General features: G+C 44.6%; 2 protein-coding genes across 7 annotated transcripts in view; one reads left to right on the top strand and one right to left on the bottom strand.

Moving 5' to 3' along the window:
• Positions 1-98: 98 nt before the first annotated feature.
• IDH1 (isocitrate dehydrogenase (NADP(+)) 1) lies at positions 99-15,663 on the bottom strand. 5 transcript variants are annotated; one of them, XM_030453926.1, is made up of 10 exons: positions 15,183-15,278; positions 12,411-12,532; positions 10,428-10,719; positions 8,698-8,803; positions 6,026-6,203; positions 5,427-5,578; positions 4,232-4,372; positions 3,346-3,508; positions 2,712-2,846; positions 99-1,066 (listed from the first exon to the last, which is right to left on the bottom strand). In XM_030453926.1, the coding sequence occupies exons 2-9, from the start codon at positions 12,530-12,532 to the stop codon at positions 2,753-2,755; spliced, it is 1,248 nt and encodes a 415-aa protein (XP_030309786.1). In that variant the 5' UTR covers positions 15,183-15,278; the 3' UTR covers positions 99-1,066; positions 2,712-2,752. The 5 variants fall into 5 exon arrangements, with proteins under 5 accessions (XP_030309786.1, XP_030309785.1, XP_030309782.1 ...); XM_030453925.1 differs by lacking the exon at positions 99-1,066 and adding an exon at positions 1,169-1,377; XM_030453922.1 differs by lacking the exons at positions 99-1,066; positions 15,183-15,278 and adding an exon at positions 15,521-15,663 and having other exon boundaries at positions 1,169-2,846.
• Positions 14,627-16,203, top strand: part of PIKFYVE (phosphoinositide kinase, FYVE-type zinc finger containing) — a 65,385-nt gene continuing 63,808 nt past the window's right edge. Inside the window, exon 1 of one of the 2 annotated variants that reach the window (XM_030453918.1) lies at positions 14,627-14,681. The gene's annotated coding sequence lies outside the window, so the exon portion shown is untranslated. Of the gene's footprint in view, positions 14,682-15,374; positions 15,560-16,203 lie in introns of those variants that run through there. The other variant, XM_030453921.1, reaches the window with a different exon arrangement.

The following is a 16,203-nucleotide window of genomic DNA, read 5'->3' as shown; positions in this document are numbered from 1 at the left end:
TAGAATCTAAATAAAGTTTCCTATGTGGACATTTTAAAAGCTTTGTGACATCTGTTCTTTACCCTCTCCCTCAGTACCTTTAAATGCTGGGGTGCTTCTCTGCAGTCTTCCTGCACAAGTGCTTGTGGCACCACAGGCAGCTCGCGGCTCTTGCCAGTTCTCTCCTGGCCCTGCACAAGCTGGGGACAGGACACCTTGGCAGCCTGACCTGGTGGTACTGCAGGTATCCACAAGTACTGCTGAAAGGGTATGAAAGGGGTGCAGCACCCAGGCTTTGGCAGCAAGCAGAAGAGGCATGCTGACATTCTGCCTGGCATTGCCTCCTGTAAAATTTGGCTGCTGTACAGGTAGAGCAGTCCACTGGGAAGCTGCACTTAGGGTTGACTATTGAAGCCTTGTACAACCCTAGAAGTCAGAGCTCTCTACTATTCTGGAAGGGAGCCACATCAGTGACTGAGGTATCACCTCTCACTGAACTTGCTGTCAGTGGGGATTTGTGTAACTATGGGGTTGAAAACAGCTTTCTATCAGTCCTGAGCATGCATTGAATTACAGTGTCAGCACTGAAAGCAAGCTGGGCTATGCTTTATTGAAAAACAACTTTTGCTGGGTCCACTGATAGAAGGGTTGGTGCAAAGGACTGCTATTGGTGGAGAGAGCTACAAAGGCCCTGTCCAAGAGCTCTGTGAAGTAGCTGGTATACTGTGACACAGACAATTGTGTTTGATTCAGGAAATCTGTTTCTTTCTTTTGCAGACTAAGTATCCAGGGGCCTCCTGCACTTGTTTTTAAGGGTCTACTGGTGTCAAAATTTGAATGTTATTGATGCTAAATGTTTGAGATAGTGGTGAGGGAAAAGTAATTATAAGGGGAAGGGAACACACCTCCTTGGATGCAGGAAAAATGTTTCCCTTCTCCAAGGCAGAGCAGGGAGAGTCATGCTGTTCTTATGATCACACACTGCTTCTCAGCACAAAGTGTTCCTTTCTCTCCTTAGCAATATCCTTCAGTCATGAGGATAGATTTGTTCTTGCTATACTCTGCAGAGTCCTTCAGAAGATGAAACCTTTGTTAGTAGAGGGAAAATAGTGTAATCTGCAGTCAGATAAGTGTTACTACATTGCTTATGCTTAAGCAATACAGTTAAGTCATTAAACCAAACAAAAAGTATAATAATTAAAAATGCCCCTTTATTTATTTGTTCAGTTCACTGAAAGGTACTAAGCTATGTCTGGTACTATAACTCTGGAAGCTGGGTAGGAGCTAGTAAATAACAGGGAAGTTTTTAGACATGCTGTAGTAGGACTTGAGTGGCTGTGGCACAGTAATTTGAAGTACTGCTGTCAGAAGCCAGGCAGGAGTCTCCAGATGGTCCTTCTACAGGTGAACAATGGGACTTGTTTCAGCTGCACTTCTTACATGGTTGTGTTAATAACAGAACAGACTATGTTCATTCACATTGCAGGCATAGTGACAGCTGCTCGCAGTTGTAGAGATACTTTTCTAACACATGCTTATCCCAAAACAAGCCTCAATACTAGCTGATCTCATTTAACACTGCATTTCTATCCTAACCAGCACTTGTCAGCTGCAGAGTGAGAGTCTGGCTTCTGTATAACCAGTTTTTGATTCTTGTCAGGCAGTGATACCAACATATACTCAAATTGATGTTAGTCCTAAAAGAAAAACTTAATAGAAGCAGTATCTTCAAATTCTTGTGCACTACCCAATGCTTACTATCACACAGATCATATCTTGCCATGATCCAGAACAAAGTAAAACTATGCTGAGGGAGAGATTATTTTGTATTTATATCAATTTCCAACTGTATGTTCCAGCATGTACTGGACCATACTAAAAGATACTGGATTCTCTCTCCCTGTATCTGCTAATGATGCAAAAGAAGGAGAGACAGAGGGTCTCCTTTAAAAAAAACAAACAAACAAATGCCAAACACAAACAAATGGATGGAAGTTTTTTAGAGTCATTATCTTACCTGACTTGCTCTATCACAACAGGAAGGGTAAGTAGTAGTCTAGACAACTGGAGAAAAGTTTTGCACCTTTATGAATTGTGGGATGAGGAAGAGATAACAGTTCCTATGCTTCACATCCAGTCAGGAGTATAACTAAATGCACAACCTGCATTTAGACACAGCAGCATGGCTTTTTGAGGCTCCTAGCCTATAGGGTTTGTTTGCAGAATTCACCAAGTGCTTCTCCAATACTACAGTCCTGACTGTAACTATGGGACTAAATCCCCTAGTATGAGGATACCATGCTCTGGTTGGCACAAAAAACATAATTTAAGTAAGAGAGGGGCTAGAGCAGAGCTTTCATAGACCCGTGAACTCACTTATACTCAATGGACAGTAATAGATATGAGGACAGTTCTGATTTCTAAAATCTCTTGGACAGTAAGTGGCTGGTTTAACCAGAGTAGTAACACAGACCAGCTCTCAGTCTGAGAGGAGAAAAGGAAATAGATCATAAAGTCATGGAGAGAAACCGTAGGTCTACAGTGACTGACACCTGGAATTCAGACCCACGCTAAGTTTGAATACTTTCACATTCAGCTGCTTAGCAGAAGTAAGGCCTAGCCCAGCAGCTCAAGGGGTTTAAGAAAACATGGTCTTTAAAAAAGCTAAAAAAAGCATACATGTTCACTTTTGTCTAGTATTTGAAATGTTAGTGTGATTCAGTGCCACTTACACCCTGCTGTAAGTGGGAGACACTTAATTAGCTGAGTAGTCTTAAAGCTTCTGCAGAGATGTGAGCTTCCTCTTCAGGTTTTCAGCAAGCTTGTCCATGAACTCGAAGGTGTTCAGGTAGTCAGAGCGTGTGACACTGAGCGAGGGAAACAAAACAAGACATATTAGTTCTAAAGCCATTCAAATGCTCAAAGGAGGGGAAGACTGTTCAAAGAACTCTTAAATCTTTCCCCTAAAACCAAGAGTTTTCCTACTCAGACTGATGTTTTTTGCCAAATGGCTCCAGAGAAGAGGTAGATGAGGTAGTCAGGTAGTATTTTGCAGAGAGGTACATCTCCCTCCCAATACATGGGCAGGATCTGGCAAATGTCGCCAGCCTGTCATAAGTGATATCTCTGCAGTTCCTTCTTTACTTTTCCCCATGCATTTGCTTCAATAACAGGAACAGAGCAAGGCAGACTAAACTGCTTAGGGCAGGGAGTGTTCCATGTTCTGCTTGTACAGCACTGGGTATTACAGATGAGCCCTGTTCTGTGACCAGGCTCCTCCACCATAATAATTTCCAGAAAGGTCTGTCCAAAAGCATCAAGCAGAACAGCCTCCTCTAAGCACAGCTGATTACTTCATACACTTACTTAGACAGGCCTTTGATACAGGCAGCAAGGTCCTTTGTCATAAAGCCAGATTCAATGGTCTCAATGCAGACTTCTTCCAGGGCAGCTGCAAAGTTCTTGAGGCTACTGTTGTTGTCCAGCTTAGCTCTGTGAGCTAATCCTCTTGTCCATGCAAAGATGGAGGCTGAGAGAGAACACCAGATTACTCTGTCCTTCTAGAACTCTCTGGACATTGTTAGAAACTGTCATGTGGAACAGCAATTATTTTTTAATATCACTAGAACTGAAAACAGACAGAAAAAGATAGAAAATCTGGCAAACCTTAGGAAGTACTCACTGTTGCAATCAATCTCTTTCTGCAAGCTATTTTATCTTATTTTGTTCCTGTCCAAGTTGGAAAGAATGATCAGTGGTAGGACTGTGGTTACACAGAAAGTTGTCCTTATGATAGAAGGGTGCAGTCTTCTTCCTTGTATTACATTACACTTTGGTTCCTGTGTATTCACAGAGGAATTCGTTCCCTCATGTCTCATTCTAGGTGCACTTACACTTTAAGTACATACATTGTTTGGAAGGTAGTTGGATCTTTTGAAGCATCAGAAAGAGTAGTAAACTAAAAAACAAACAACCTAAACCTTAAGGCCATTCTGTCTATACACCCATCATTTGCTGAAGAGTGAGAGCACGTCTCAAAGGCTAGGTTAGGTCTAGCTTATAGCTCACACACTCCATTCCAGCCTGTTTTTATTCCAGGCTGCAGCTATCTCCATGGAAGAAAAATACATTGTGAATTTCCAGTTTCACCACTCAGTGGTGTGATTCTCTGCAGAAAGGATGCAGATGTTCTTATTCTAAATCTGTTCTTTCATGTGTAGAGATCACTGAAGGGCAGTGAAAAGCACCTCACCGATGGGGTTGGTGGAGGTTTCCTGGCCTTTCTGGTGCATGCGGTAGTGACGAGTAACGGTGCCATGGGCAGCTTCTGCTTCAACAGTCTTGCCATCAGGGCAGATCAGCACACTGGTCATCATCCCCAGAGAACCATAGCCTACAGAATACACAGTTTAAAAAGTTCAGTGTCTCATTTGGACAGCCCCTTTTAATTCTTCTCAATCTCCTTATTCTACATCCCACTACATCCTCCTGGCCTTGAAGCGAGTACTTCTGAACTGTGGTGTTGCTGCAAGCAACCAGGAGTGCAACACCAAAATAACACTTTGTCTAAATAGAAAGTGCTGCTGAACCATGAGACATTCTGCATCATTTCAAGAAAATTAGTATTGCCACCTAACTTGCTGGACAGATTTTTACTGAAAAGGTGTATAAGAAAGTATAAGAAGAAAGAATCCCAAGTAAGAAGTGCTGGGCTGCCAGTCACTATCTTCCCTACAGGGTGATAGCAAGCAAACCTACTTCATAGTAAGAGCATCTGCTCCAGTGAAAGGAACTATGAGGTAGCAAAATTGGACATTCACATCACTTCTAACTCTGTAAGTTTCAGAGATTTGTGTCTTTGACAACTTCTTTGTTCAGTAGTCCAACACACAATCCTGTTATATGGGATGCAGTTTACCAGCATTACTTCAGATAGACCACATTACATAAAGCCATACAACTTGCACTGTCAGTTTCTCCCTCCATATTTGTTTTGGTATGAGGCAGATTAATATACAGGATTTTGATCAAGCACTACAAGTCTGTAAAGTTAAATACCTCAATCTCTCTCTTTACACCTGTCAGGTAGCTTTAGGTCCTGAAGATTTTCTTTCTTATCTGCAGAGCACCTGCTAGTATACAGTCAGTTCAACTCAAGCTGTCAGTGACAGAATCCCAGCTGCCTGGATACTTTACATTGGAATGGAAAGGTTGTCAGTTATTATGTTAGTAGGAACCGCCACCTGGTAAAGAAGTGCAACTAGGCAGTCTACAATCAATGGACTTTCTTGTAAAAGCAAAAACAGATATTCTTTGCCTGCCTGGTATCTCTGTGACTGGCTGCAGATTTAACTTCTGAGACCAAACACCACCTCCTGGGACACTACATAAGGTATGACACAAGGTCACTGAGCCTGCTTCAGTGTAGCACGGAGAACATCTCATACCTTGTGCAACAGAGTCTGACTGCACATCACCATCATAGTTCTTGCAGGCCCAGACAAATCCTCCTTCAGATTTCAGGGCTTGAGCAACCATGTCATCTATGAGCCTGTGCTCATACCAGATCTTTTTGGCTTCAAATTGGGACTTATACTCTCTGGAAAACAAAAACCAGAACACCTTGTCAATATAAATACCAGGAATTCACAACCTGTGTGTGTGATTGTGCATAGTGAGGGAGGTGTATTGATGTGGGAGTAAACAAATAAAATATAAAATAAAAATCAATTTGCATCACTGTTTTCCCTTGCTTGCTTTGCTAGGCTACTGCAAGTTTGCTTTAGAATCCCAGAGGAGCCCATGAAAAATCTGATTTCCTGTTAGAAGAGATGAGCACCACAGCTACATTTAGCAAGGCTTTAAACATTGAGTACTGTGTCCTGCAGGACAAAGGAAACCAACAGGGAAGGTGCATACCTCTTTCCGCCCCGCCTTGCTGCTGAGTTTCTGAAAATGCTGAATTAACTATAGCAGCTCAAAAGGCTGGAGAGAATGTTCCTCTTGCAGATTTAAGTGGTTAGAAGTACACAACTATCCTAGTTACCTGTCATAGATTTCTTGGAAGATGTCCTTAAAGCGGCCATCATATTTCTTCAGGATGGTGTTCTTGGTGCTCATGTAGAGGGGCCAGCCCTTAGACAGTGCCATTTGGAAGGAACTATGGGCAAAATCCTTGATAGACTGGTCAAGATTGTACATTCCCATGGCTACACCACCACAGCCTGTTAGAAGAGGAAGAACAGATAGGAATCAACTAGATTTAGTTTTGGTTAAGAATTTGACAGTCTCTTTGTAGCATACTCTGGCAGACAAGCTGGTGATACACCCAAATGTCTTGATGCAGTGCTCAATTTAAGGCTGAGTCTTTCAGAGAAGATTTTCTTTCAAAGCTCCAGCATAGATTGTAAGCTGGTTTTGGTTTACAGCTAGGTATATCTTAATACTGTGATCTAATACCCCTAAGAAGTTTCTTCCTAATCCAGCCTAATCAGTAAAACTGTGACAGCAGTGTGTGTGCTTGAACTCCTACTAGCCCTGTAAGTAATAGAGTATTTTTTTATCAAAGCAGAAGGCAGCAGCTTAGAGTGGGGTCTTGGACAAAGCTAGAAATTCATTTGCTTGCAACCTAAGGGCTTTGTACCTTCAGGCTTTGAGTGCATTGCAGAACTAACTCCAGCAGTCAGAGGCTGCTTTGCCAATCTCAGATAAACAAGTCCCCATGTGCATTCCAGCATCTTTTCAGTGCATATGCCTGGCCTACCTGTCTGCTTTGTTTCACCTGCTCAGCCTCACTTCCAACAAGTTGAGAAGAGCAGCATACCAGTAACAGTCATCTGGATGCAATGGAAAGTCTTGAAAGTTCCTCAGAGCCTTCTCAGGACTCACATGACTTAATTGTGTAATTCAGATGTGTTAGCAGCCTGAACAAAAGTGCCTTAAACTTAAAAGTGCCAAGATCCCCTGACAGAAAGCAGCATTCAGATCATAAGAGAAGCTGACTGTGGGTGAATGTAGGGTCTTGGTGCTTCATGAAAAAGGTTTTTAGTCTTCAGAGCACAGCTCTTTGCATTTCCAGTGAAAAGAAGATACCATGTACCTAGTTTCAAGCACTTCACTACCACCACCTCTCTATTCTGCTGTACAGTGCCTTTCTCAGAGACCTTTGCCCTGGAAACACTCTAGACTTTTTAATTTTTTAAAAAAATTAATACCCTTTTCTGATATCCATTTGCCCTTACTTCCTCCAGACGGTTGTTACTGCACACAGAATGAAAAGGGGAAGACAGAGAAGGTTTATCTGCTTGCCAAGATAACAAGGTCATTTAAAGTTGGCATTGGTAGGGAATTAATTCCTGTTGTCACCAATGAAAATACACATTGTCTCCCTTAGTGAGTCAAGGACAGAACAGGGTATGATCAGCTACAGAGACTGTGTCCTCTGAAGCCACGATTTCATGGTTACTGGATGACAGCTATCAAGTTTTAATACTTATTCAAAAACCAAAACGTTGTTGCAATCCTACTGCCTGCTAAGTTCTCTTGATTTAGTGTCAAGGTTGAACACATTAGTACAGCAATAGGACAAGTTTCCTTCATATCTCTGGAGATAATGCTGGCACAACATTTATCTTTGGGGAGAAGAGGTTCCCTCAAAAGCAAGAGCAATAATCTGCCATTTTTGCAATTCCTTGCTTTCTGCTCACTGATGTAATGCAGAGCAGAATGGCAGCTGAACTGCCAGACATCTCCAAAACAAGCTCAGCAGTCACCTATCAAATGAAACCAGATCAGGATTGGCAGTGAAGCAGGTGAACTCCTGGTAAGAGAATTTACCACCTGATAGTAGAGATTTAAGCTCCTGTGACCAAGAATGTCACAGAAATCAAGTATTGCAAAAGAGGGTTATATGGCAATTTTATTATCTGTCTTCCAAGCCAACTGCATACAAACCAGGATTCTGAGGTTTACATGGTTGTATTAGTTTTTTGTAGCTAGAAACAAAACACTGCACACATAGGTCACCATAAGGTTCAAATCCTGAACCCTTTGATCACTAATAGGCAAGAGAAATGACTTGCATGATGTTTGCTGAATCCTGCCCTTAGAGAATAATCCTGTGTTCTAGCTACGTGTGTATAATTGTTTTCATGTGACAAAGCCCAGCAACGTAAGGACTCCTTCTCTTGAGCCTAGCAACACCTACAATTAGCACAGCACTACTGCTAGAAGGGACACCAATATCTCTGGGACTACATCTGTTAAAACAGTTAGAGCCTACAGCCAGGAGCATCCTTGCCAAATCTCCTTTCCACCTCACAGAGAAAGGGTCAGTTCTCATTTCTATTGAAAAAAAAGACTGCTTAATAAAAAAAGGGTGTAAACTGCAAAGGTACAGAGAGCCCATTAAGACAAACTAAAATCAGAGATTTATACCTGAATTTCTCAAATGTATAACCCCTTAGTTCAGATGGAAAGTTTGCCTCTGATCAGGAAGGAAAAAAACATACATACCACTACCAGAATCATCATACAAGAAGCATGACAGATGGCCAGAAAGATTAATTTTTAGTATTTCAGATAAATGAGGAAGGCCCAGTCCTTCTACCCAACTCTACCTCCAAGTCACATTTTACCATAAAACAAATCTAATTGATACTTCAAGGTTGAATTCAACCATCATATCAACCTTAATCACAATTTAGAGTTAATACCTACTTTCAAAGTTATGCACCAGATATGTGATCGGTTTGCCTCCGTTCTCTGGAGTGTAGGTCATCTCCACCTTTCCAGGCCCAGGTACCACAAAATCAGTTGCTCTGTACTGTCAAACAAAAAACAAACAAACAAAACCCACAAAAACAAAACAAACAAAAAATGCCATGATGATTTTTTTCTAGTAGGAAGACAGGACCATAAAAACAAACTGTATTTTGGGAAGGCAGGGTGCAGAAAAGCAAACAGTTGTACCAAAACCCCCACTGAACAGGTTCTGCTTACTCACATGGTCATCAGATTATTTTACTACAGATTAGCAAGACAAGTAGTCAAGAGTCTGCCTTTTTCAGAAGAGTTCTTCCTCTTAAGTGAAAAAGCTTGCAGATTTTTTGGGTCCCAGTAGTTGGCACAATATTTTTGCAAATGCAGTGGTTTTACAGAGCAAAGAATCCAAAGTGTTGTATGGTGAGTGAGAGGCTCCTCTCTATGCCTCAAAAAAAGTAATTCATATCAAAACTACTGATCTCATGCATAAAGGGGAATCACATATCATCTTAGTGGAAGACATTATTTCCATCATCATATGACATTAAAAAGAACAATCTGTAGTAAGAGTTCTTTGAATTCTCTAAATGGGGACATTTTGCTCCTCTGAGCTACAGACTCAAAAGAAGAGATAACATGTACTTCAAGTTTTTAAATGGTGCCCTGAACAATACTATTTAAGGCTACATTTCCTTGAAATTCATTATCCTTTTTCATGTAGTCTACCTCCTATTGAGAGAAAAAGTTCCCTGAACTGTTCTGAAGTCTTGCAAGAGATGTCTTGCTCAAATGTTGCTTACATGTTCTTGTATTATTCCCTTCACTTTAATCTCATACTTTGGGAGGGTTTCAATCCTTCTCCTTTAATCCATTTTTTTCAATTGTTATTTTGACCTCCTTGATTGCTCAGTACTAGAATGTTAAAAATGCTAAACTCCATTTTTTCTAGTGTCAGAAAACTGGCCTCAGTTTGTGGGTTAATCCATCTACTTAGGTACTTGACTTTTCTAGAAGACTTTCCTTTTGTCTTGTTTGGCTGCTTTACAGCATATCATTACCCATAGAGAACAGTATCATTAATTCTTGTCCTCTGGGTTGCCCAAAGGCTACTAACACTTGGTACCATGCTTGAGCTCTCCATGTCCTTGTACTACCTGTGCCAGGAAAGCTCTGATCAAGGCTGCTTCCCTCCTTCAGTAGCACAGCCTGGTGTGCCCAGTGTGATTACTAACTCTGCAGAGATGCTGTGCAAGTAAGTTAAAGAAGCAGATCTCAGTTTAAAAACAAATAAAAACTCCAAAAAAACACAGCCATGGTAAAATCTAAAAATCACTCACTAAAATCATCACTTAAAAACCACCTAAAAATCACTCATGCTGATCTATTTTTGCTGCAAGCAACATTTGCCACCAAAATGTCCTTCTGAGAAGTAAGAAGATGGGCAGTGTAAAGGATATTTTCTAAAGCTGGTGTTACGGAGGGAGGAGGATTCTGAAGAGGTGAAGAAAAATAACTTAGAGGTTCTCCCACACTTTATCCAGTGCTGTACTAAGTGCTTAGCAAGTTCCCACTCCCAGGAGGAGTACAGGAGATAAACCAGCAATACAGGGATGTCTAAGTCTTTGTGGCTCTGTACCAGTCAGAAGCAGGCCTGTTAAAGGAGGTTCAGGACTGAAATGACTCACCTGATCCCCATAGGCATGACGACCAATGACAATGGGTTTCACCCATCCAGAAACCAGCCTGGGAATGTTCTTGCAGATAATAGCCTCCCTGAAGACAGTGCCACCCAGGATGTTTCTAATTGTCCCATTGGGAGACTTCCACATCTGCTTCAAATTGAATTCCTCCACTCTTTTTTCATCAGGAGTGATGGTTGCACACTTTATACCAACATTGTATTTCTTTATGGCTTCAGCAGCTTCCACAGTTACTTTATCATTTGTAGCATCACGATGCTCAATGCCCAAATCATAGCTGTAACAAACCCACAAACACAGTCAGAACTGCCTAGGACATTTGTGTCAAACAGGGAAGAAAACAGACCCCTAAAAGCACATGTGAGAGCAGTTCTAGTACCATGCAATAACTTAAAGTATCCCTCTTCCAGTGCAAATGGTACTGGACTGGAAGAAAACAGACTCATATGCTGATACTTCTGCTGCTGGTAAAAGGTTGGAGAAAGTACAGCTTCAGTTTATGGCTGAGGCTCTGCCAGCATGGGACACAGCCAGTATCTCTTGTGTCTTCCCTTCTGAGCTTCCTGCAATGGAAGCTTTCAGTCTGGGATTGTACTGGTATGGAGTAGCACCTTCCCCAGATAAATACAGGCCTTTATGTCAAAACTCCTGTGCTGAGGATTCCAGCTTCCTTCAAATATGAAGCTACATGAGGCTTTAAGAACTGCCTTGACAATGCTGCTCTGGCAGCAGAACTGCCAGTATTCCCTCAGTCAGGGGAAGCACATTTCCCACACTCACCATTTTCATACCTTTTGGAGAACAACTGGTGCTCAGGGTGGGAGAGCCCTGAAGCATAGCCAGCTGTACATGAATCTAGCCACTATACTGCCTCAGCCAGGGGCTTTTGCTCCTCCCAACCTTCTTTGAAAAGAAATCTTTTTCAGATTGTGCACACATATGCTGCTGGGTTCCTGTGCAATAGCCAGCTGTACATGAATCTAGACACTATACTGCCTCAGCCAGGGGCTTTTGCTCCTCCCAACCTTCTTTGAAAAGAAATCTTTTCCAGACTGTGTGCACATATTATGCTGCTGGGTTCCTGTTTGATTGGTTCTCAAGACCAGCAAGACTGATGTAGCTGGCATACAAATGACTCCAGGAGCAGAAAAAGTTCAAACTTGTGGGTTTAATAATGGCAGACACCACTGAAGGCCTCTGTCCACATGCCTAGGAGCAATGTAGCTGGATACTTCTCTAATAATTATTGCTCAGTAGCTAGAAAGGAAAGTGGTTATTAGTTCTGCATGACCAGATGCTGTAGATAGCAAGTCCCTGTTGCCATACCTGCTACTATTTGTTTTTTCCAGAAGGAAGCACAAGGACATAGCCTAGGCTTGTGGAATAATTGCAACAGTTAGTTCACACTGTCAGCAAAACAGCTCAAGCTTACAGACATCAGAGCAGAGTCTGTGCCCTACAACCACCCTTTTGCCCTTTGGGTAGATCTTCAGAGATGGCAAGAAGCCATAAGCCTCCTCAGAGTCTACGGATATTAGGCTTCAAGTCAGGGAGTGGCTGAAACACTCCATGTTTCTATTTGTTTAAATTGCAGAAAGCCTAACCAAGACTTAGGAGATAAAAACATGGACCACCTCTGTGAGAGACCTTCTTAGAGGTACAGTACAGAAAAAAAGCTAACTCACAATTAAGCATTCACTACTTACTGCTGTGAGGAACCCCAGCAGAGAGGCTGACAGACTTTGACAAAATACCTTCACTATGAGCCCATGTTTTCCAGAGTACTTAGTGACACCCTTATGTAAGTTACTTCTGGGAACTCTACCAGTAAAAAAAGGGCTAGTTTGCCTCTTTGCAGCAGTGCAGGAGGCTCTACAAGACTCTCAGTGCTAAATGAAACATGATCAGTGCCTAATGACACATGCATATTGCAGTACAAAGTGTCTGTGTGTCATAAAGAGCCATTACCTGTGCAAATCCAGATCCACGTAAGGAAAAATGAGCTTTTCTTTAATTAGATCCCAGATGACCCGTGTCATTTCATCTCCTTGCATCTCCACAACAGAGCCTCCATGGATTTTTTTTGACATCTGGAGGTGCAACAGACATAGAAAAACACAAGTTAAAAACTGCCAAAACACATCACCAGTACATGTATCCTGCATTTTTACAGCCAAACTAGAAGAGTAGTACTAACACAGCATACACGATCTCTCCTAAGAGTCTTAAAAATAACCATGGTTTATCCCTGGTTTCATGCTAGATGGTATTTTTCTGAAAGCCCCAGCTCCTAGGGAGACATGTTTGAGAATAAACACCAAGTTCAATACCTGAAATTTAAGGGCATGTGTTCTAAGGGCATGATTTTTAAATATGGGTGTACAAAAGAATTTGAAAACATGATCAAACTCTTCCCCCAAATTCCACAAAAACAGATGAGCACCGTTTGTTTTCAGATTTTAGGAGTTCTAGTCCAGTTGCCCATTTTCAGAAAAATGGGAGTTAATGGAAATTATTTTAATGCCAGATCATATTTATGGCACTATTAAGATTAATACAGTGCCAACTTCTTTATTAACTTCCTTCCCCAGGAAGGAAGGACACAGGTACAGAAATCTAAGGGCCACATCAAGAGAACTTTCTCTTGGCAAGCTTTGTTTCTGCTGTTAAAATAAACATGGACAGATCTGTTTTCTGCGTGGAACAGAGATTTCCCAAGATATTTGTTCACAAAGCCTCAAAAAAATAAAGCTGAACTCTGCCCTTCTATTTGCACTTTGCTCCTTGACAGAAAAGCAGCCACACAAGCCACTGAACTGCTCTAACATAGTACCCTGCTTTTTATCAGTCAGAGCTTCTCAGTTCTCAGCTCTGGTTATGCAAGAGCTATGACTTGGCAAGTTCCTCCAAGACAGTCCCCTTCTTATGTGCAGGTGTTAGGATCCTACAGTGAGATACCAAGCCCCAGTGCCTGAGGTTGCAGTCTCACAGACACTGAATTCCATCAATGGCTTTATCCAGAGTGAGGAGTCCTACTATACACAGTCTGGTCATCTAAATTAAGTTATTCAGGTGTCGACTGAATTTTCAACTTAAAAAAAAAAAAAGTGAGCTAACTCATGTTATATTCCCAAAATCCAATAAAATAACCATTTTTAGTCTGGGAAGATGATAAGCTTTCTAAGCTATATATACCAAGTTTTTCCAAACCTTTTAGAGTACAAATTAAAAAAAAAAAAAAAGATTAATGAAAAATTAACTGGTCTGAGGCACTCCTATACCAAATAAAGGCAATATCTTGTCTTATATTAGGCTCCTTTAGTCCTCATGGAAAAATTTAACTTCACATGATCGCACTTTGTCTAAACTGAGCTTATTTATGCCAATATTTTGGGCCCAATTTTCAACTGTGACTACTGAAAGAACAACTGCATCACACTCCTGTGGCCTAGGCACAGGATTAGTACTCAGGAAACTTCAGTTTTGCTGTGGCACTTCCACATTCTAAGAAATAGTCTGATTAGTTTAAGCCAAAATGTACACACCCACCCACCATCATTTGTTTTGTGGTTTGGCCACTACTTAAATAAACCAAATCAGATTATGCCAGTCACAGGAATACATTTTGCAAAGCTGGCTTCAGACCTACATGGTGTTGTACACAAGATGCACCTTCAATGAGACACATTCCACTAATATTTGGAACCAGCAGCTTCTTAAACAACTCAGACACCATCATATGAGTTTATCTGATCGTAGCCCCAGTACTTTCCCCCTTCTCAAGCACTGATGTCCCCAGTTTCTCGGTACAGGGGCAGTAACACCGTCACAGCAGAGACACCATACCAAGAAGTTCCTCTGGAGCACACACATTCCCTGGAGTTCAGCTCTGGCACTCATCCTCTTTGATTATATTCACTTTCCAGAACTGCCACAAGTCAGCACGGACTTTCTGCTACAGCAACTCTTCTTTAAATACACTTAACCCAGGCACCTAGCCAGGGCAGCTTATGAGAAACTTTGTGTATTTCCAAATACTCCTTGGTCCTCAGGGAGGACTCGGGGCAAACCGTAATTAAGTATTGCAACAACTCCGTAATTCAGATTTACGGAAGATCTCTTCTGCTCAGGCAGGCTCTCGGGGGCAGCAGTGCAGATCGTTGTCACCAGCAGCTCCTGCCCGCACTGCTGCGCTTCCCCCACCTCCTCCCTGCAGCCAGCCCGGCTGCCCCGGCACAGGTAGGATTTACCGACCAGGCCCAGCACAGGGATGGGATGGGATGGGATGAGATCCCGGCACAACCTGAGCCCGCAGCACGGCCTAGGAGGCTGCCCCTAACACAGACGAGGGACCGCAGGCGCAGCCGGCATTAGGTGACACACCCCACCCCATTCAGAGACATCTGGGTTGCGAGGGGAGAAAACCAAGCCCCGGGCCGAGGAGGCCGAGACGAGGCCGCGCGAAACCCCTCAGCACCCAGCGCGTCTGCGGCGATACCGGCGACGGGATAGGGTGCTGGGGCAGACAGTCTCCCGCCGAGCTCACGCCCCGAAATAAAGCCCTTAAACCACGAAGGCACCGCCTCAGAGCCCCCCTACAGGGCGGGTGGAGGAGGAGGGGGTCACCGGGCCTGGGAGGGAAGGACAAAGGCTGTGACCGCACCCAGCGCTATCTCGTCCCCCCCCGCCCCGCCTCGCCTCGCCCCACCCGCGGAGCCCTGGAGCGCCGAGCCCCATTACCTTCACTAAGCGCCTGTACGGTCCTCCCGGCGATAAAGCGCCCGAGTGCGCGCGGAGCCTTTTATCGGGCCGCGCCCCCACAGCCACCCAGCCCCGCCACCGCGGCCCCCACTGCCAGCCCCGCCTGCCGCGCAGGGACCCTCCTCCCGGGGGCGGGGCGAGCGGCTGCTCCGCCGGGACTAGCGAGCGCCTGAGCCCGCTGGCGCCGTCGCACATTGGTGGCCGGTGGACTGCCCGGGTTTTGGGTGCCGATGCCTCATTGCGAGGTTTCGGCAGCACGAAACGCGCCGCGGCCCTTCCGCCGGGCCAGGCGGCCCTCAGCGCGGTGGCCTGCTCACCGAGTCGGGCCCTTCCCGCGCTCTCCCGGGACAGCCGCAGTAAGTGGCCTGCGTCGCCACAGGGGAGCCGATGGCACAGGAGGGCACGAAGGCCCGGGGCGCTTAGGGGCTCGGGCGTGTCTCGGGACCTGCTGGAGCGGGTCCCGGCGAGAGCGTGGGCGGTCAGCCTGTCCTCAGGGCTGTGCTGGCCGCTCCCCAGCCCCCGGGGTCCCGGCGAAACCGGTCCGCAGTCCAGCCCAGGATAAAGGCGAATGCACGGGCGGGTGCGGACACGTTGGTTGGCGTGGGTGCGGCCATGGGTCGGACCCCCTCGAGTGACAGGGCTGCCCTGCTGAGGAGCAGCAAACGACACCACTCCCGGGACAGAACTAGACGGGAGTGTGGAAGTGACCCCGGGAGACACGCTCTCCTTTCCCGGTTCCCTTCTCTGCCGGGCTGGCGGCAGCGTGGAACGGCCACGCCCGGGAGGAGCCTCCTCCCAGCGCGGAGCCGGGGAAGGGACTGGGGGGGAGGCGGGGTGGGTGAAGGCGGAGCGCCGTGCAGGGGCCGCACGCTGTGGAGCCGGGGGTGCGGAGGGCACCGCCCCGAAGGCCGTGGGCGGTGTGGAGGTTGTCGTGGAGCCTCTATTGGCGATGCCTGGGAGAGGAGCTCCGCCATCGGCGCGCGATTGGGCAGGGCTGGCG

This window comes from Calypte anna, chromosome 7, assembly GCF_003957555.1.
Source record: "Calypte anna isolate BGI_N300 chromosome 7, bCalAnn1_v1.p, whole genome shotgun sequence".
Taxonomy (NCBI): Eukaryota; Metazoa; Chordata; class Aves; order Apodiformes; family Trochilidae; genus Calypte; species Calypte anna.
This window is presented reverse-complemented; position numbering and strand designations above follow the sequence as displayed.

Excerpts from the sequence above, each read along its gene's own strand:
- IDH1 (XM_030453922.1), bottom strand. The coding sequence starts at position 12,532 with ATGTCAAAAAAAATCCATGGAGGCTCTGTTGTGGAGATGCAAGGAGAT. Across the intron at positions 5,579-6,025 it reads TTCCAAGAAATCTATGACAG|AGAGTATAAGTCCCAATTTG; the intron begins GTAACTAGGATA and ends TTTGTTTTCCAG. Across the intron at positions 2,847-3,345 it reads TGTATCAAAGGCCTGTCTAA|TGTCACACGCTCTGACTACC; the intron begins GTAAGTGTATGA and ends TCCCTCGCTCAG.